Source organism: Mobula hypostoma, chromosome 12 (genome assembly GCF_963921235.1).
Source record: "Mobula hypostoma chromosome 12, sMobHyp1.1, whole genome shotgun sequence".
In the NCBI taxonomy this organism is placed as follows: Eukaryota; Metazoa; Chordata; class Chondrichthyes; order Myliobatiformes; family Myliobatidae; genus Mobula; species Mobula hypostoma.
In genome coordinates, this window is record NC_086108.1 from 62,107,893 (window position 1) to 62,128,899 (window position 21,007).

Here is a 21,007-nt window from a genome sequence, read left to right on the forward strand (position 1 = left end):
AGTGGGGAGGGATGAATAGGCAAGGGAATCAGGGAGGGAGCGATCCCTGCATAAAGTGGAGAGAGGGGGATGTAACAATATGTTTGGTGGTAGGATTCCTTTGAAGTTGGCATTTTATGGAGAATGATGTGTTGGTTGCGGCTGCAGGGATAAGTGCTGGGAGAGAGAATAGCAGAGATGGACAAATGGGCAAGGGAATCACTTGCAGGGTTAAGTACTGGGAGAGATTAGTAGGAACCCAATTCACTTAACATTAGATGAGCTAATGATGCCAATGATTGGAGCGTTTTCCCTTCATGCTAGTTGTCTTCAGTTGAACATGGACTTTTTGAAATAGCAACTTCATACCACTTCTGGAATTCAGCTCTTTGGTCCACATTTGCAATGCTTCACAATGGTTGAGCAGTCCAGCTTCCAAAAAAAAGGCACTGCCTTGAGGGACTGGGAATAGCTCCACAGATGTCTCAGGGTGACAGCATTTCTGTTGATGGAAAGGCACTCTGCCAGCCTGTCAGTCATTCTCAGGATCCTGTCCCAGGCCCTACCTCTGACTGTAGCCCACACTGTCAGCAGAGATTGCTGCTCCTCAGAATAAAATGTCTCTAATAGAGCCCTCTTGAACAACCTATCGTCATCTCCAACACAACCTACAGTCTCCATAGTGTTCCACCAGCCATGTTGCAGCTGCTGTGTAGCAAGGCATACTGTAGTCATCCTAAGCCCCTGGATGCACACCCCCTTCTGGCCAGAAACGGAGGCAGAAAACATACAATACTGACAATGACCTATTTGCATAGCCAGGTAAGTCTAATATCTGTTTAAGGTTGCCAGTGCAATATTGGCACAAGATACTCTGCAGACACTCGAAGTTTGAGCAACATATACAAAATGCTGGAGGAATTCAGTGAGTCAGGCAACATCTATGGAGGAAAACAGTCCAGACTAGAAAGGAAGGGGGCAGAAGATAGAATAAGAAGGTGAGGGGAGGGGGAGGAGCACAAGCTGGTTGATGTCAGGTGATATCAGGGATCAGGAAAATGGGTGGCTGGGAGAAAGGGGATGATGTAAGAAGCTGGGAAGTGATAGGTAGAAGAGATACATAAACAGCTGAAGAAGGAGGCATCTAATAGGAGAGGACAGTGGAATAAAGGGGAGGTGAGGCACTGGAGGGAAATGGTAGCCCCCCCCCTCACCTTTCAAAGGGTATTCTTCCCCTCCCCAACCTTATTCTGCCTTCTGCCACTTCCTTTCTAGTCCAGATGAAGATTCTCATCCCAAAATGTCCACTGTTCATTTCCTTCTATTGATACTGAGCTTCTGATTACCTCCAGCATTTTGTGTACGTTGTCCAATGCAAGATTGTTTGACCATAATGCAGTGAAATTGGACTACTGCACCAAATGATACCAAAAATATACCTTTTGAATTTAGTTAGCAAGTAGGACTAATAGAAGAGGAAAAGGCAAAATGTACTCCTATACAGTATGCAGAATAAGTTTTCTGTGTAAGTGTAAAGCTGCAAAGGCAATTATACCCAATTTTATAAAAGCAAGAGTGCCTCGCTCCAGAGGCATTCTGTAAAAAATACAAATCCTCTCTTCTACTAAATGCCAAGTTCAGGCTCATGACTTTTCAGGTGCTGTTTATTCCTCTTTCATTCCTCCAGTCTTTCTTTAGCTTTGATACTGTACAACATGTTTTCTTATTTAATTACAAGAAAGCAAGGGGATTGATTACAAAGAATACGAGAATACAAAGAATCCTTCGGCAATTTGTGATAAAGACGCATGGTGTGCAAAGTTGCTGCATAACTTCCACTGGTCCGCCACTGGTTACTGAAAACATCATCTTGCACCAACTTAACTACTGGGTTTCATCTGATTTGGTAGTTACATATTAACTGGTTATTAAGTTCACTATAGGAGGATGTTAGGGAATTAATAAACAAGTACTGTACACTTTCAATGTAGTGATATTTGTAATTACTAATTAACTTCTTCTAACTCAGAAATAAATAATTCAAATATGGAGTCTTGCTTTCCTTTACTGAAAAAAGTCAGCTTTTGCTCTACCTGATTTAACATGGAGCTCATCCGTTGCCTTTCTCTTCCCATGTTTATTTTTCAATTCTTATCTTTAACGAGTTAAGAAATCTTCCATTATTCACGAAGATCCCAGTTGTCATTGTGAGTTCACAATTCTACTATCTCAAAACATTTTTTTAGATAAAATTTCAACAACAATTCAAGATTTTGCGAAGTCCTGGTGCAGCAAATTTTTAGCGCAGCATGTTTCGCTAAAGATTAATTATATTAAGAAAACTTAATTTAAACAGTTTAACAATTATCAAACATTTTTAAAAATCCCGCATTTTGTTTTTATTGATACAAATATTCATATCAGGGATAATACTGTATATACAGACAACAAACTTTGCTTATTGAATACTCACAATGCACTGGAGGAACTCAGCAGGTCAGTCAGCATCAGTTGAAAAGATTAGTCGACGTTTCGGGCCGAAACCCTTCGTCAGGACGGAAGGAGGAACTTTGGGGAGGGTTTGAAGAATGCTGGTAGTCGAAAAAAACAGTAATTTTAAAGACAAAGTGGTGGGGGAGGGGAAGCGGGGAGGTGATTGGCAGGAGAACAATGCGAAGTAGTAGAAGGAGGCGGAACTATGAGGGAGGTGATGTGAAAAAGGGATAGAGGAAAGGGGGGGGGGTGGGAATTACTGGAAGTTGGAGAATTCTATGTTCACACCAAGGGGCTGGAGACTACCTAGACAGTATATGAGGTGTTGCTCCTCCAACCTGAGTTGAGCCTCATCATGGCAGTAGAGGAGGCCATGTATGGACATATCTGAATGGGAATGGGAAGCAGAGTTGAAGTGGGTGGCAACCGAGAGATCCTGTCTGTTGTGGCGGATGGAGGAGAGGGGAGGTGCTCGACGAAGCGGTCCCCCAATCTGTGTCGGGTTTCACTGATGTAGAGGAGGCCACACCGGGAGCACCGGATGCAATAGATGACCCCAACAGATTTGCAAGTGAATTGTTGCCTCACCTGGAAGGACTGTTTGGAGCCCTGAATGGTGACAAGAGAGGAGGTGTAGGGACAGGTGTAGCACTTACGCTTACAGGGATGTGCCGGCTGGGAGATCTGTGGGGATGGACTTGCGGATAAGTGAGTTGCGGAGGGATCGATCCCTGCGGAAAGCAGAGAGGGGTGGAGAGGGAAAGATGTGCTTAGTGGTGGGGCCCTGTTGAAGGTGGTGAAAGTTGCGGAGGATAACGTGCTGGATCCGGAGGCTGGTGGGGTGGTAGGTGAGGACAAGGGGAACTCTGTCCCTGTTGTGGTGGCGGGAAGATGGGGTGAGGGCTGAAGTGCGGGAAATGGAGGAGATGCGGGTGAGGGCATCATTGATCACCGTAGAAGGGAAACCACGATCCTTAAAGAAAGAGGACACTTGAGATGTCCTGGAACGGAAAGCCTCATCCTGGGAGCAGATGCGGTGGAGATGGAGAAACTGGGAACAGGGAATGGCATTTTTGCATGTGGTGGGGTGGGAAGAGGTATAGTCGAGGTAGTTATGAGAGTCAGTGGGCTTGTAGAAGATGTCAGTGGACAGTCTGTCTCCAGAGATGGAGACTGAGACATCGAGAAAGGGGAGAGAAGTGTCAGAGATAGACCAATTGAATTTGAGGGCTGGGTGGAAGTTTGAAGTAAAGTCGATGAAATTGACGAGCTCAGCATGGGTGCAGGAAGCAGCACCAATGTATCGAAGGGAAAGTTGGGGAGCAGTACCAGAATAGGTTTGGAGCACAGACTGTTCCACATAACCAACGAAGAGGCAGGCGTAGCTGGGTCCCATGTGAGTTCCCATAGCTACACCCTTAGTCTGAAGAAAGTGGGAAGAGCCACCCTGCTTCCCCTCCCCCACCCCTTTGTCTTTAAAATTACTGTTTTTTTCAACTACCAGCATTCTTCAAACCCTCCACAAAGTTCTTCCTTCAGTCCTGATGAAGGGTTTCGGCCCGAAACGTCGACTAATCTTTTCAATTGATGCTGACTGACCTGCTGAGTTCCTCCAGCACATTGTGAGTGTTCCTTTGACAACAGCATCTGCAGATTATTTCGTGTTAAACTTTGCTTATTGGCAGTAAGTGTAGCTTGATACAATACATAAACCAAACAGGTAGAAAACAGCATTCCTGTACAAAATTGATTTATTAATACTGTAGTTTAAACATTTTAACTCTTCAATTCTTTAATTACAACATGAAACTGCAACAAGCAAGATTACACAACCTTTCCTAAGTCAAAGAGCAGTGCACAAATATGATCACATATGCTGTATATACTTTTGATTTCAACCTCACAAATGGTCAAATATTTTAACTATGAAAAATACAGACATTGTTCTAGAAAAATATGTACAGTATGCTACCATGCAGTAATATTGTCAATACATTTATTGTACTTTGATTTTAACTAAATCTATACATTGCAACTTATGAGAAACTGAAAGGTAAGAGACATAGACGAATGCAGAGTATCCATGAACCATGTATCATATAATTTGAAGCACGGGAATAAACAATAAGTTGTAGCTGATGGTCCAACTTGATTTACCATCACCTATTTTCAGAGCAACTCTCTGAAATTATTGCCTTGAGTTAAAAGAAAATCAGTTCAAGATGTCTCAAAACTTTGGGATCTTTCAACCTGCATTGGCTCAAGCTATGACCAAATACCTTCCAAGTAGCTCACTTAATGTCATCTGCAAAGGTACTGAAATACTAATTCCTTGTTTTATTAATTGTTATATCTTTATACGTCCCATTTCTTAATTTACTCTTGGAGAATAAGAGTACATAATTCTCATGAAGGCACCAAGAACCTGGGACTGTGCCAGAGTGGTTTTGAGCATTGTTAAACATCAGTAAGCTATTTAAAATTGTTGAATTATCCTATAGTAGTATTTTGGGTTATCTCAGATTTATAATTTAAATATGCCTCAATTTAAATATGCAGCATATACAAAACGGTTCAAAGAGATCAGAAGAACTAGGAATTTTAAGAATTTAACATAAGTTTCTGAAGTTAAACGACAAGAGCAAACCTTGAATTGCTCATGTAGTTTTTGATCTGTGAGATCATGCTGCATTATGCAAAACAATCACAAAAATATGAAGGTATTTTTATTGTTTATTCAAAAGATGTAAAGATGTAAATAAGGTTGAAAGAGTACAGAGAAAATTTACAAGGATGTTGCTCGGACTGGAGGACACAAGTTATAAGGAAAGATTGAATAGGTTAGGGCTATATTCCTTGAAATGTAGAAGACTTGTGGGGGGGGGAGATTTGTTAAAGGCATAAACAATTATGAAGGGTTAATATAGCATAAATGCAAGCAGGCTTTTTCACTGAGGTTGGGTGGGACTACAATCAGAAAACGGGTTAAGATGAGAAATTTAAGGGGAACGTGAGGGGAGACTTCTTCATTCAGAGGATCGTGAGAGTGTGGAACGTACTGCCAGTGCAAGGGGTGCATGCAAGCTTAATTTCAACGTTGAAGAGAAGTTAGAAAAGGCACATGGATGGTAGGGGTATGGAAGGCTATGGTCCCAGTGCAGGTCTATAGGAAGAGGCAGTGCAGGTCTAGAGGAAGATCGGCTGAAGGGCCAGTTTCTGTGTTGCACCTTTCAATAACTCTAAATAGAATAAACAGAACCTGTTTTACTTCAATTCCTTGTGAACCAAATGGAAACAAAGCTGCTTCTTTCAACATCTGTGGAAGTTAATCTGATTTTTTTAATGTTGCAAAATGCACCTGTCACAAAATAATTCACTTTTATATTTCCCATGCAGTTTTGATTTGAATTGTTTACATTACATAAGGAATATGACTATAAATTCCTTCATTTTTAAATTGGCAACATTTATACATTTACACATCATGAAAATGTTTGATAAAGTACATTATCACTAACATAAAAAGTCAATCTTTTATTTCTTTGTACAGTCCAAGTCCATCAAAGACAGATACAATGAACTTCCTTTCAGTTTCCAACACAAATACACTGCAAACCTGGGAAAAGAGCTGGATTTTTTTTAAAAAGCACCAAAAATGTTGGTTCCTGTATGTTACTGGGAGGAAAATGTGGACTCTTACAAAAACTACGACTTCCACGCTGTCTTAATGTAGCTACTGATGTACAAATAGAACTGAAGACTTTTACTGTTGAAAATTTCTGTGTTCTTGGTTCCTCAGATTAGCATATTTTTGAAGGTCAGTAAACTCATTGTCAAGATAAAATAAAATATTTGGAGCAATGGATGACAGAATCATTTGTTGATTAGGATGACCTCTTATAAAGTTTTATTCTGAAAAATTATATTATTTTGATTATTAGCACTACATGTTGCTGGATGTTCCAATCAAAACACTGAAGACGTTCCATGCTCACCAATAAACTGCACCAAAAATAAAACAAAATGCAGTTTTCTTGTTGTCACTCTCATGCTTTCTTTAGATTTTAGAAGAAGCCCGGAGAAGATCTAATCTTTACATACATGAGATTTTGTTATGGAGAAACAATGGACTGCAGGTGTTGGAATCAGAAGCAACAACTAACTGCTGCAGGAACTCAGTAGCTCAAACAACATTAGAGGGGGTAGGAGGTGGGGAAGGAATTGCTGACGTTACAGGTATCACGACTGTATACAAATTGTTATAACTGCAACAAAGGGCATTTGCTCACTCCAGTCATCTTTGTTATATAAAATGTCATGATTTCTTAATTTAGAAGAGTAGTCCAAGTTACATAGAAACATAGAAAACCTACAGCACAATACAGGCCTTTCGGCCCACAAAGTTGTGCCAAACATATACTTAGAAATTACATAGGGTTCCCCATAGCTGTCTATTTTTCTAAGCTCCATGTACCTATCCAGGAGTCTCTTAAAAGACCCTGGATAGTTTTCTGTACAAGATGACCAAATGAAGACCTATCACCATGGTTCTCATACCAAAAATGTAATTAAACAGATAACGAATGTGAAGAATTTTCTCTCACATGACCTAAAATAAACATGGAATCGTCAACTTCCTGATTCTAAAACTTGCTTCCAAGTTATAATAATTCATATAGATTCCAGTAATCTAAGGAATTTCCTAATGAGCAGTAATAAAATCACAGGATCCTAAAATGCAATCTCTAAGCCAATTGCTTAGAAGTTACATTATCTTTAATTTGCATTGTGGTTGTTTCTTTGAAGGCAGCAAATGTCTGTGTTAACAACTGTGACAGAATTGCTACAGTTATACCAAGAAAATACACTACTAGTTTATGTGATTTCCATTGATGACTACTTTATCTGCCTCATAAAGCAGTTACCTCGACCAGGAGTATTAAAGATGCATCCAACACCATGGGACACCTAAAATATTCTTAAATTTCCAGGGAACGCTCTCTCAGCCATTGCAAACACTAATACAATGTTATATACAATATTTAATACTTTACATGGTGCAAGGGGTTTCGACTATTTTGCAATAACTGGTTTCAACTGAGTTTATCAATAAATTGTTAATCCAACCATAGATTCAACACCTGACTTTGGTATCAAACACTTTCTATGCAGTCTGCCATATTTATTATTTCAACTGTTACTTCCATCTTAACCCTGAAACTATGAATATCCTTTGACATTATTGCAAATAGTATTCTCCATTCTTCTTAAAACACAGAAGTAGGAGGAAAACTAAGTAGCATCATGACTATTTATGGTTTTAGGGAAACATATAGGAAAGATGATCAGTTCTGAATAAGCACTTAACTGCCACTTCAGATCAGTATCTAAATAATGAAATAAAACATGCACTTCTGCTCACAGTTCAGATTTCAGGAACAGGAGTCCACATGTCACTGTATTAGCTAAAATCTGAGGCTTATAAGCCAGATGTCACATATTATATTTCAAAACAATACCTTTGGTCTGGCATTGCAAGAGAAAATGATGCTGTTTAGAGCATAGCAGAAAAACTGGATTGCTGCACAGAACCTTTCTGGAAATGCTCCTTAAACTCTTTATCAACACAAGTGAATCTGTAAATGCTGGACGTCCAGGGTGACACATACAGAAGGGCAGCATCTATGGAAAGAATAAACAGTCGATGTTTCAAGTCCTGATGAAGGGTCCAGGCCGGAAATGTTGAATATTTATTGTTTTTCATAGATTCTGCCTGGCCTGCTGTTCCTCCAGTATTTTGTTTGTGTTACTGTTAAACTCTTCGTTCCTTTTAAAATAAACGCAGCCTTACTTGTGCCACCAAGATCATTGTTGAAATCTCAGGTACGGTAACTGTGACGTTCTACTTAACAAAAATGGAAACATCACGGAAGGCCACATTCAACTGCAAAATATGGAAGTTGGTGAAATCTGAGAAGACAAAAGACACCTTGGATGCAGATTTTCTTGCTGAGATCCCAGGCTCCAGTAACTATCCAGAAGCAGTCAAAATAGTTTTAAACTATAGCACCTGCTGTTTCTGTTTGAATTTTTTTTCAATGGCCCCATAAACAACTTAATTTTTGTAATAATACTCCAATACAGCAGGAAAAACTGTTAAAGAAATTCTGAGTAGTTAATCTTTAAAAAAAATTGTTGTATCTCATGGACTTTCTTTCTTATTTATTTTCCTTTACAAACAAGCCAAATTGTACTAAAAATTCCACTGGCTCTTTCACTACAACATTGGGCCATCTTTCTAAAAATGCCATTAGATTTTTGAAAGTGAAATATCAGACACTAATATCAGTACAAATACATGCAGAAGGAATTAATTACTGGATTCTACTGGAAGCTCAGCAATAGCTTCAAATTTATTGTTCCTGTCTTCAACAGTATAACCTGAAAGGAACAAATCTTCAATCTGGGCCAGAAACTCTTCAGTGACTGCAGTATTCCACTGATTTTCCAATGTTTTCCGCATGGATTCAAGCAGCTGTAGTACAAGAGAAGTTAAAAATATATTTATACATTTTGAGTTCTTTAGCTAAAACAGTGATAACTACATTCTAAATATTAAATTATTCCAATACATAAGAGCGTGTTTACTATTACAAGAAAAACTTTTAGCTTTATATTTTCTTTAAGAATTATGATCATCTCAAGACATCACCAAATAAAATTTGATATCTGGACTGAGAAGCAGACTTTATGGAGCATCTTAGATGAAAGAAGACAGGTAAAGAATCCAAGGGACTGAATTCTAAAGTTTAAGGCTGAAGCAATTGAAAGCATTACCATCACTACTGGAGTGACTGAATTCAAGAGAGAAATAGGTGAGCAGATATCTTACAGTCTTAGGGTTAGAGGAAATTATAGTCACAGAAGAGTGATACCATGGAGGAATTTGAAAGTAATTTTAAAAGTTGATACATTGCTTAACTGTTGGTCAGTCTAAATTGACACATGAATAGCTGAATTTTGCTTGGCCTCGTCTTTTAAGAAGGAGGAATGAGAGAGAGTTTCAGAGAAACGAGCGTATTAAGGATCAGTCCTTGGAGAACACCAAGGCAAAATATAAGAATAGGAAGAGTAGACATTGGAAGTTACTCCTTGCTATGATTAAATTACTACGAAAGGAATAAAGTGACAGTGATCCTCTTCAACTGAATGATAGTCGAGCAGACTAACATTAGAAAAGGATGATTTGGCCAGCCCTGTGAAAAGATGCAGATAGGCAAAGAAGGACTGATCACATATCCAAAGTGAGACAAAATTTCATTACTGATTTCAATGCTATGGCATGACTGAAATATGATGGAAGGGTCTAAACATGTAGAGTCGAGGCAGGTGGATAGGTGTTTGAAGGGAAAAAGATAGTGAAGAAAGGGCACGTTTAAGAATCGAAGGGTCAATGAAGAGAGATAAAGCAATGTTAGAACCATGGGAAAAGTCAATGAAGAAAGTAACCATTGATATCAGCTAACATGGGGCTAGAAAGCAAACTGAGTGCTTAGCAGTTCTGCTAAATTGGTTTAAAGGAGAAGGAAGTGGGTTTTATTAATAAACTCAGCCAGGATACAACAGGAGAGAAAGATACAAATCTGGGAAAAGGACTTGGGTGAAGGGAACAACATAAGAATAAACCTCTTTGGTTCTGGAAGTTGCACAGGCACCATGATAGACAAGGCAGGAAAAGTGGTGGGAGGTGGAGCCAAATGGGTAGGTAATATTTAGGGGTAGCTTATCAAGATTTGCATTTAAAAATTGATGTTGATGTAATTATCTACAATAAATATTGGACGGCAAAGTAACAAATGATGCATATGGATGGGAGGGTTGTAGGGATTTAAAGGATGTGAAGAGTTGGTCATAATTGATAGGCTAGTAAAAATTATAGTCTCTAGGGAGACCCATTTAACCAGATTTCCAACTTAATAAGTGATGAATGTCTTCAGATTTCCACAGCCACATACAATTGATGCTAATCCAAGGGCTCATAGGCATGAAATCAAGAGGCATAGAAGTTTAATGCCTCTATGTATCATGGGGGACACCACTGGCCTTCAGGGGGTTGTTAACACTCCACTTTTTTCATCCTGTCAGCAAATCTTTGGCAGATTTAAAAAGCAGTCTCTTTGGCCTTTATCATAAAAAAATTGTGTAAATGTTTCTGACTGTAACAATGGTTAGTAAAGTGCAAAACGGAAACATTAAAATATAATAGAATAAATAGGCGCTGTTCCCATTAAATACATATTTTCCAAGTATAAGATGTTATACTTCTAAATTTCAGTCACAGTTTTACCCCCATCTATTCGACAATATTATAGATAAAACAGCTTTAACATTCTGTTTTTTCTAAACATACCTTCTGCAGACATGTTAAGTTGGAGTGTCTATGAAACATTCGAAGCATTGGCACACTACTGTAAAAGGGATAAAAGTAAACCCTTCAGTAATTGTTTGTTCTTAAACATATCTAAAATGTTTTATTGCTTACATTAACAAGCTGGTGACTATCAAAAACTCATTTAAATCAGTAGCTAAACAGATGTTTATAAAATAGTAGCCAGAATATTATTGATACTTTCATTTTTCACCTGTATTTCTAACATTGGTACATTTCCACAACCACCCCGCCTCCCCATCCACCAAAGTAAAATTTCATTTGGAGGATCATCATGTTGTACACTCACAGGTTCTTCAGCCCTTCAAGTCTGACCACTTTTGTATCTCTCTATACTATTCCCATTTACCCACTTCAGGCCCATAACCTTCTATATCTTGATGAATTTAGTAATGTCCAGATACTTCTTAAATGTTTCAAGATCATCTGCTTCTACAACCTCTTCAGACAGCATGTTCCAGATTCCAGTCATGCTCTGTATGAAAAAATCTCCCTCAGATTCCCTGTAAACTTCCTATCTTTCACTTGAAGCCTATGCTCTCGTCTTAGATATCCCCAATATGGGAAAATATTATTATTGCCCTTATCCATCTGCCTCAATTATATAGACCTCTATTAGGTCATTCCTCCAGAGAAATAAAAATCTAGCCTATCCTGACTCTCCAAATAATTGAAATGCTTGATGCCGAGTAACATTCTTGTGATTCTCCTTTGCACCTTCGCCATTGTAGCTAGGACTTCAACAATTTAGCTTTACAATGACTTCTATTTCATTGGTCTGCATCCATCTCCCTACTAGTATCATCACCGAGCCAGTACAGATCCATGATTACCCACATACAAAATTCTACTAGTCAAGAGTGACTATTGACCAAGAATGTTAGTGTCTCACTAGATACCAATCAGGAGAGGAACCCTGAATGATATGCCTTCTGTGAGTGAGGAGCATGAAGTCTAATTGTGCTGATTCTATTTTTAACTTGGTTGCGATCTATCAAGCATTTTTATTTCTATTTTAATTTATCCATCTTCTTGTCCGCCCATTTATTTATGGGTGTGACCATTGCTGGTAAACATTAACTCACTGGAGCACAAACATGAGGAAATCTGCAGATGCTGGAAATTCAAGCCACACACACAAAAAATGCTGGTGAACGCAGCAGACCAGGCAGCGTCTATAGGAAGAGGTACAGTCGACGTTTCAGGTCCTGATGAAGGGTCTCGGCCCGAAACGTCGACTGTACCGTTTCCTATAAATGCTGTCTGGTCTGCTGTGTTCACCAGCATTTTCTGTGTGATTAACTCTCTGGATATACTTATTCAGACAACAACCACATTATACATATATATTCGCAAGAAAAAGTTTGTGAACCTTTTGCAGTTAACTGGTTTACTGCATTAACGTGGTCTGATCTTTATCTAAGTCAGAATTATATACAAACATAATCTGCCTAAACTAATAACACACACACATACACACACACAATTGCACTTCTTCTCATCAATACTAAGTACACCATTTAAATAATCACAATCTAGGTTCAAAAAGGACGTGAATCTCTGGGGTAATGCCTTCTACAAAAGCTATTCGGAGTTAGATGTTTCAATCAATGAGATGAGATCGGAGGTGTGGATTGTAGAGGTGCCCCCGCCCTATAAAAAATACACAATGCCAAGTTACTGACAGAGCCTGCTCTTCTCAAGAAAGATCCATTTATGTACACAATGCCTCAATCAAAACAACTTTCAGAAGACCTTAGAAGGAGAATTACAGAGATGCATGAAGCTGGAAAAAGCTGCAAAAGCATTTTTAAAGACTTGAGCAACACACACAAAATGCTGGAGGAAGTCAGCAAGCCAGACAGCATCTATGGAAAAAAGTAGTTAATGTTTCCACCTGAAACCCTTCGGCACTGTAAGAGAAATTGTCTACAAATGGAGGAAATTCAGTACTGTTGCTACTTTCCCTAGGAGTGGGTGTCCTGCAAAGATCACATCAAGAGCACACCATACAATGGTGAAGGAGGAGAAAAAGGACACAAGGGTGACAGTAAAAGACCAGCAGAAATCTCTAGAACTTGCTAAAGTCTCTGTTCATGTGTCCACTACCAAAAAAATACTGAACAAGAATGGTGTTCATGGAAGGGCAGCACGGAGGAAACCACTGCTCTCCAAAAAAAAAATATTGTTCCATATCTCAAGTTTGCAAAAGACTGCAGTATTTGGGTGTTCCACAATGCTTCTGGGACAGTGTTTTGTGAACAGATGAGACAAAAGTTGAACTTTTTGGCAGAACTGCACACCACAATGCTTGAAAGAAAATGGGCACTGCACACCAACACTAAAAGCTCATCCTTACTGTAAAGTACGTTGGAAGGAGAATCATCGGGTTGGGGCTGCTTTGTTGCCTCAGAGGCTGAACAGTTTGCAATCGTTGAGGGAACACAGAATTCCAAATTGAATCAAGACATTTTACAGGAGAAAATCAGGATAGCAGTCCGTCACCTGAAGCTTAATAGAAATTGCATAATGTAGCAAGACAATAATCCGAAAGACAAGAATAAACCAACAACAGAATGGTTTAAAAAGAAGAAAATTTGTATATTGGAATGGCTGAGTCAGAGTCCAGACCTTAATGCAATTGAGATGCTATGGCATGAACTGAAGACGGTTGTTCAAGCAAGATGTCCCAGAAATACAGATGAACTGAAACTTTTGTATGAAGGAATAGTCTAAAATTCTTCTTCGCCGTTGTGCAGGTCTGATCAGCAACTACAGGAAAGGTTTGGTGGAGGTTATTGCTGCTAAAGGAGGCTCTACCAATTATTAAATACAAGGGTTCACATACTTTTTCCAGCCTGGACTGTGAATGACGAAACAATATGTTCAATAAAGACATGAAAAGTACAATTGTTTGTGTCTTAGTAGTTTAGGCAGATTGTGTTTGTCTATTATTGTGACTTAGATGAAAATCAGACCACATTTTATGAGTAATTAATGCAGAAAACCAGGTAATTGCAAAGGTTCACAAACTTGTTCTTGCAACTGGATATAAAGATGTATTTTCACATGCATAGTGGATTCCAGTTAATTGTGACACAGGGCAAGAATATTTTGGTCAATTATGTGGCTGCCCCAATTATCCAAAATTTCATGGAAATAGTTAAGAAGATATAAAAAAGAGAGACTACCATTTAACTGAGTAACAAATTGTACATTTAAATGAAATACCTAACAAATTAGAAGCCCACCAATACTACAGTACTATAAAACTGTCTATTAGCTGGTAATAGTTATCAATAGAGGAATTCATACAGAGTACACTGCCATGCTCTTTTGATTGACTGTAAATTGACAAAATCAGCAAATACTCTTAGGGTAATTTTTTTGGCTAGTGTCAAATCATTTGGTGGCATCGTGCCAAGGATAGGAATTTTTTAAAGTCAAAATAAAAAACAAAGTTATCAAAAATCACTGCTTTCTGATTCGGCATCCGTTGGCCCAAATGGATAACATAATACAAGCACACACAACTGATGGTACTTAAAAAACTTTGCTTTAAGCATGGGGTAGTGTTTAACAGCCACACAACTGTTCGGCAACAGTATCCTGTCCCAATTAAGCAGAACAGTGTCCCAATTAATCAAAGGGAAACTTGGCTATTTTCTCAATTAGTTTTTGTCCTTTAAGGTTCACCCCAAATATGCAGCTATCCTGATTAATCAATGGCCCAATTAACAGGAATTCATTGTATATAGAGAGAGATCTCCATCAAGATACCAAATTGAACATAGGATGTTCCAGTTCTATAAAGTCACAGTTCAGTGAAAACAGTATTACATATAAAAAAAGACAAGTGACTGGAAGAACCTACTGGACCAATCAGCATTTGTGGAGGCAAGAAGATGGTCATAGTTTCAGGTTGAGACCCTGCACCAGTCCTGAGAAAGGGTTTTATCCCAAAGTGTTCATCATTGCTACCTCTACAGTTGCTGCTTGATCAGCTGAATTTTTCCAACCGTTTGTTTTTCATACGCAATACTTTTACTGCAATAGAAGGTTAATAAATCAGCAACGATGGAATGGCAGAGCTGACTCAATGGGCCAAGTGGCCTAACTTTCTTCGAAGTTTTATGGTCTTATAGTTTATTTTTTGCTTCAGATTTGACAATTCGCAGTCTCTTGCAATACACAAAGAGATGGAGGAACTCAGCAGGTCAGGCAGCATCTATGGACGAAACTAGAGTTGACATTTTGGGCTGAGACTCCTCATCCACACATCTGCAGTCTCTTGTTCCACATACAGCATATACATATAGTTAAGACATTTTCAGTTCTATTACCATAATATCATATACTTTCTCATTTATTATTTACTGCACATATCAAGCAACATAAAAGCACTGTCAGAGAAGTAAACAGTGCTCTTTTTCTGATGGTGTAATATACTGTATGTAGAAATAATTCATATTCTGCTACATCACAGCTAGAAATTGAAAGGCTGCAGTTGCTTCAAATCTAGAATAATAAGAATATGGGGGGAAAATATCCTTAAGTAACACTAATAAAATGCTGGAGGAACCTCAGCAGGTCAGGCAGCATCTATGGAACTGAAAAAAACAGGCAGAAACATGTCATCAGGTCAGAAAGGAAGAGGGAAAATGCCAGAATAATAAGGTGGGGGGAGGGAAAAGGGGTGATAGATGAAGACAGGTGGGTGGGGAGGGGGAATGAAGTAAGAAGCTGGGAGGTGATGGGGGAAAAGGGCAAAGGAAAGGAGGAGGGGCACCAGGTGAGATGATAAACATGTGAGGAGAAGAGATAAGCGACCACATTGGGGAAATGAGGAAGCGGGAAGGAGGAGGAGAAAAAAAAATAGCAGAAGTTGGAGAAATCGATGCTCATGTCATCAGGTTGGAGGCTACCTAGACGGAATATAAGGCCAACCCGAGAGTGGCCTCAGCATGGCAGAACAGGAGGCCATGGACCGACATGTCAGAATGGGAATAGGGATAGAAAGTGAAATGGTTGGCCACCAGGAAATTCCTCTTTTTGTGGATGGAGCTGAAGTGCTTGCCAAAGCAGTCCCCCAATGTATGTCATATCTCACCAAGTAGAGGAGGCTGCATCGGGAGCACCAGACGTAGTAAATGACCCCAGCAGATTCGCAGGTGAATTGTTGCCTCACCAGAAGGATCGCTTGGACCACTGAACAGAGGTGAGGGAGGAGGTGAATGGACAGATGTAGCACTTCTGCTGCTTGCAGGGATCAGTGCCAGGAGAGAGATTGGTGGGGAGGGATGGATGGACAAGGGAATCATAGAGGGAGTAATCCCTGCAGAAAGCAGAAAGTGGGGGTATGGAAAGATGTGTTTGGTATTCAGGTCCCGTTAAAAATGGCGGAAGATGCAGAAGCTCATGGGGTGGTAGGTGAGGACAAGAGGAACTGTTAAGGCAGTGGGAATGAGGTGAATGTGAATGAGGGCAGCATTGATAGTGGAGGAAGAGAAACCTTGTTCTTTGAAGGAGGAGGATATCTCTGATGCCCTGGAAAGGAAGCCTTCATCCTGGGAACAAATGTGGCAGAGACAAAGGAACTGATAAGAGGGATCAGCATTTTTACAGGAGACAAGGCGGGAAGAGGTATAGTCAATATACAGTAGCCGTAAGAATCAGTGGGTTTATAACAGATATCAGTAGACAGCTTGTCTCCAGTGATGGAAATGGAAAGTAAAATCCCGAAGTTACAAGTTTATTCACTATTTTTTCTGGAAATCCTAAAATTGTTATTAGCTTGTGAGAAAAATTGCTCTTTGGATCAAGTCAGATATGATAACAAACTCAAATGCCTCAGGAAGATTGCAAACAAAGATGATATTCAGTTGTTACTTTCTCTGATATTCATGCCATATTCATCTCCTGTCAGAATCACCTTATGTAGAGATATTCCTGTGCCTAATGTCTATTAATGGATATACAAGCAATTTACGTATATAAGCCATCTTACATATTTATATTTAATGTGTTGTTAATTATTATTGTGTCTTAATCTTATTGTGTTATTTTGAACTGCATTGGATCCGGAGTAACAATTATTTTGTTCTCTTTTACACTTGTGTACTGGAAATGATAATGAATAATCTTGAGTCTTGAATGATACTGCCGTTGTCATTATTTACCAAATGTAGATCAATAAAGCTAAACCTACTGCAATTAATGTAGCCGGCTGCATTACAAGCAGTCTGTAGCTAGGCAAGCCTAATTAATAAATTTGGAAAAGACCTGTTATTTGCAAATTTTGCAATATCCACATCCCAATGATGTATATATTTAAATAAATAACCGCTTTCAAACAACATCAGTAAAATACATCATAAGCTTGTTTATCATCCATTTGTCAATCAACTATCATGTCTGCAAAGCAAACATACATTTTTTTCTACAACAGAGAACATGTTAAGAATATTTAATTTGCTGTAAATCATCATGGACCATTTTATAACAGAAAGATAAACTTTTTCATACAGTACTATAAATCTGTTTGGTTCAGAATCAACTTATTATATTTTACAGCTGTCTTCAATGTTGCTGAAAACATGCTGGACAGCTTGTAATATTTTAGTCACTTAGATTTTTAAAATAACCAATTTCAACACTGTGTCTCAGGGTTTCCCAACTATTACTTACATCATGTCGTTATGTGAGGTGTATGGTATATAATCATGACTTATGAACATGACCACCACCCCATCAACAGACTGCAAATGACAAGGGGGTCAAATCTATCCGTGCAACAATTTTACTTTGCCAGATCTAGCTCAATTAGGTCAAATGTATGCATTGAAATTGAAGGAGGCCTTTGCCTCTTAAATTCTTGAAAAGATATGTCACTGTTAGAAATGGTACTAAATCTCCAGATAGCATTTATAGTTTGCAAATTAGCCTACATAATGATACAAATCACCAATTCAGAGAATTGTTATGATGGAAAGTGCTATGAAACTACTGTACCTACAGTACTGTGCTGGGATCTTAGTGCGGTGGTTCATGAAATTCAGAAGGTAAAGGTAGAATTATAGTAAGTACTTAAGAAAGTAATTAGTGGGTTACTCTTACTTTCAAACATGTTGTTCAAAGTTCATTGCTGAAAATGTACAAGGTTATGGTGTGACCTTACCATCGAGTAGAGACACTGGACTGATTTCTGGGATGTGGAGATCACACTGTGAGAAGAAATTGGCTGTGATATGCACACTAGAACTTAGAAGAGTAAGAGATGACACAAACAAGATTCTGAGAGTGTGTGACAGAGCTGCATGCTCCTTCCTCAAGACCAAAAATGGGAACATTAAAGGTCAGTTATTGAGGATTGGAATAAAGAAAAAAATATTTAAGCAGAGAATTGTAAATCTTTCAAATTCTATACCTCAAAGGCCAGAGGGTGCTTATCACTTTGGGAATGCAAGGCTGGGATTAATAAATTTTCAAACACTAAGAGGATCACAAAAAAGGGGAATCGACCAAAATGGCTTGAGGCATTGAGTTAGTCAAGGTCTAAATGACTAGAAAAGCAAGTTCAAAGAGGTGCATGGCTTACTCCTGCTTCTAATTATTATGCTCTTAGCATTTCATCAAAAGTCAAAGTGAAATTTATTATCAAAGAATGTATATGTTAACATATACCACAATGAGATTCATTTTCTTGCAGGCATTGACAGAAAAATAAAAAATACAATAGAATTTACAAAAAAATATACATAATCAAAGACTAACAAACAATTGATGTGCAAAAGAAGACAAGTTGTACAAACAAAAAATAATAGTAAGAACATGGATTGTAAAGAGTCCTTGGAAGTAAGTCTGTAGGTTGTAGTATCAGTTCAGAGATGTGCTAAGTGAAGTTATCCATGCAGAACCTACGTGAACCTATAAGAAAGTAGAGGTACTGTCGTGCCTTCTTTATGATGGCACTTACATACTGGTCCTAGGACAGATCCTACGATATGATAATGCAAAGAATTTAAAGCTACTGACCCTCTCCATCATATTTACCATAAATATTGTCCAAGCTACAGTGTACTAGCATTATGACCCAAAACAGATCCTACATCCATTCAACAGGAATTCTGCAGATGCTGGAAATTCAAGCAACACACATCAAAGTTGCTGGTGAACGCAGCAGGCCAGGCAGCATCAGTAGGAAGAGGTACAGTCGATGTTTCAGGCCGAGACCCTTCGTCAGGACTAACTGAAGGAAGAGTGAGTAAGGGATTTGAAAGTTGGAGGGGGAGGGGGAGATCCAAAATGATAGGAGAAGACAGGAGGGGGAGGGATAGAGCCAAGAGCTGGACAGGTGATAGGCAAAAGGGGATACGAGAGGATCATGGGATAGGAGGTCCGGGAAGAAAGACAAGGGGGGGGGGACCCAGAGGTTGGGCAAGAGGTATATTCAGAGGGACAGAGGGAGAAAAAGGAGAGTGAGAGAAAGAATGGGTGCATAAAAATAAGTAACAGATGGGGTACGAGGGGGAGGTGGGGCCTTAGCGGAAGTTAGAGAAGTCGATGTTCATGCCATCAGGTTGGAGGCTACCCAGACAGAATATAAGGTGTTGTTCCTCCAACCTGAGTGTGGCTTCATCTTTACAGTAGAGGAGGCCGTGGATAGACATGTCAGAATGGGAATGGGATGTGGAATTAAAATGTGTGGCCACTGGGAGATCCTGCTTTCTCTGGCGGACAGAGTGTAGATGTTCAGCAAAGCGGTCTCCCAGTCTGCGTCGGGTCTCGCCAATATATAAAAGGCCTCATCGGGAGCACCGGACGCAGTATATCACCCCAGTCGACTCACAGGTCAAGGGTTGCCTCACCTGGAAGGCCTGTTTGGGGCCGTGAATGGTGGTAAGGGAGGAAGTGTAAGGGCATGTGTAGCACTTGTTCCGCTTACACGGATAAGTGCCAGGAGGGAGATCAGTGGGGAGGGATGGGGGGGACGAATGGACAAGGGAGTTGCATAGGGAGCGATCCCTGCGGAATGCAGAGAGAGGGGGGGAGGGAAAGATGTGCTTAGTGGTGGGATCCCATTGGAGGTGGCGGAAGTTACGGAGAATAATATGTTGGACCCGGAGGCTGGTGGGGTGGTAGGTGAGGACCAGGGGAACCCTATTCCTAGTGGGGTGGCAGGAGGATGGAGTGAGAGCAGATGTACGTGAAATGGGGGAGATGCGTTTAAGAGCAGAGTTGATAGTGGAGGAAGGGAAGCCCCTTTCTTTAAAAAAGGAAGACATCTTACTCATCCTGAGAGCAGATGCGGTGGAGACGGAGGAATTGCAAGAAGGGGATGGCGTTTTTGCAGGAGACAGGGTGAGAAGAGGAATAGTCCAGATAGCTGTGAGAGTCAGTAGGCTTATAGTAGACATCAGTGGATAAGCTGTCTCCAGAGACAGAGACAGAAAGATCTAGAAAGGGGAGGGAGGTGTCGGAAATGGACCAGGTAAACTTGAGGGCAGGGTGAAAGTTGGAGGCAAAGTTAATAAAGTTAACGAGTTCTGCATGCGTGCAGGAAGCAGCGCCAATGCAGTCGTCGATGTAGCAAAGGAAAAGTGGGGGACAGATACCAGAATAGGCACGGAACATAGATTGTTCCACAAGCCCAACAAAAAGGCAGGCATAGCTAGGACCCATATGGGTGCCCATAGCTACACCTTTAGTTTGGAGGAAGTGGGAGGAGCCAAAGGAGAAATTATTAAGAGTAAGGACTAATTCCGCTAGACGGAGCAGAGTGGTGGTAGAGGGGAACTGATTAGGTCTGGAATCCAAAAAGAAGCGTAGAGCTTTGAGACCTTCCTGATGGGGGATGGAAGTATATAAGGACTGGACATCCATGGTGAAAATAAAGCGGTGGGGGCCAGGGAACTTAAAATCATCGAAAAGTTTAAGAGCGTGAGAAGTGTCACGAACATAGGTCGGGAGGGATTGAACAAGGGGTGATAAAAATGAGTCGAGGTATGCAGAAACGAGTTTGGTGGGGCAGGAGCAAGCTGAGACAATAGGACGGCCAGGACACGCAGGTTTGTGGATCTTGGGTAG

At 39.8% G+C, this 21,007-nt stretch overlaps 1 protein-coding gene across 2 annotated transcripts in view; it reads right to left on the reverse strand.

Annotated features, from left to right (window-relative positions):
* Positions 1–4,126: 4,126 nt before the first annotated feature.
* mysm1 (Myb-like, SWIRM and MPN domains 1) overlaps positions 4,127–21,007 on the reverse strand; it is a 106,678-nt gene continuing 89,797 nt past the window's right edge. For both annotated transcript variants that reach the window (XM_063064256.1, XM_063064257.1), the window contains 2 exons: positions 10,883–10,940; positions 4,127–9,007 (listed from right to left, as the gene is read on the reverse strand). In XM_063064256.1, the coding sequence (XP_062920326.1) occupies positions 8,843–9,007; positions 10,883–10,940 (223 nt within the window). In that variant the 3' untranslated portion in view covers positions 4,127–8,842. The remainder of the gene's footprint in view (positions 9,008–10,882; positions 10,941–21,007) is intronic.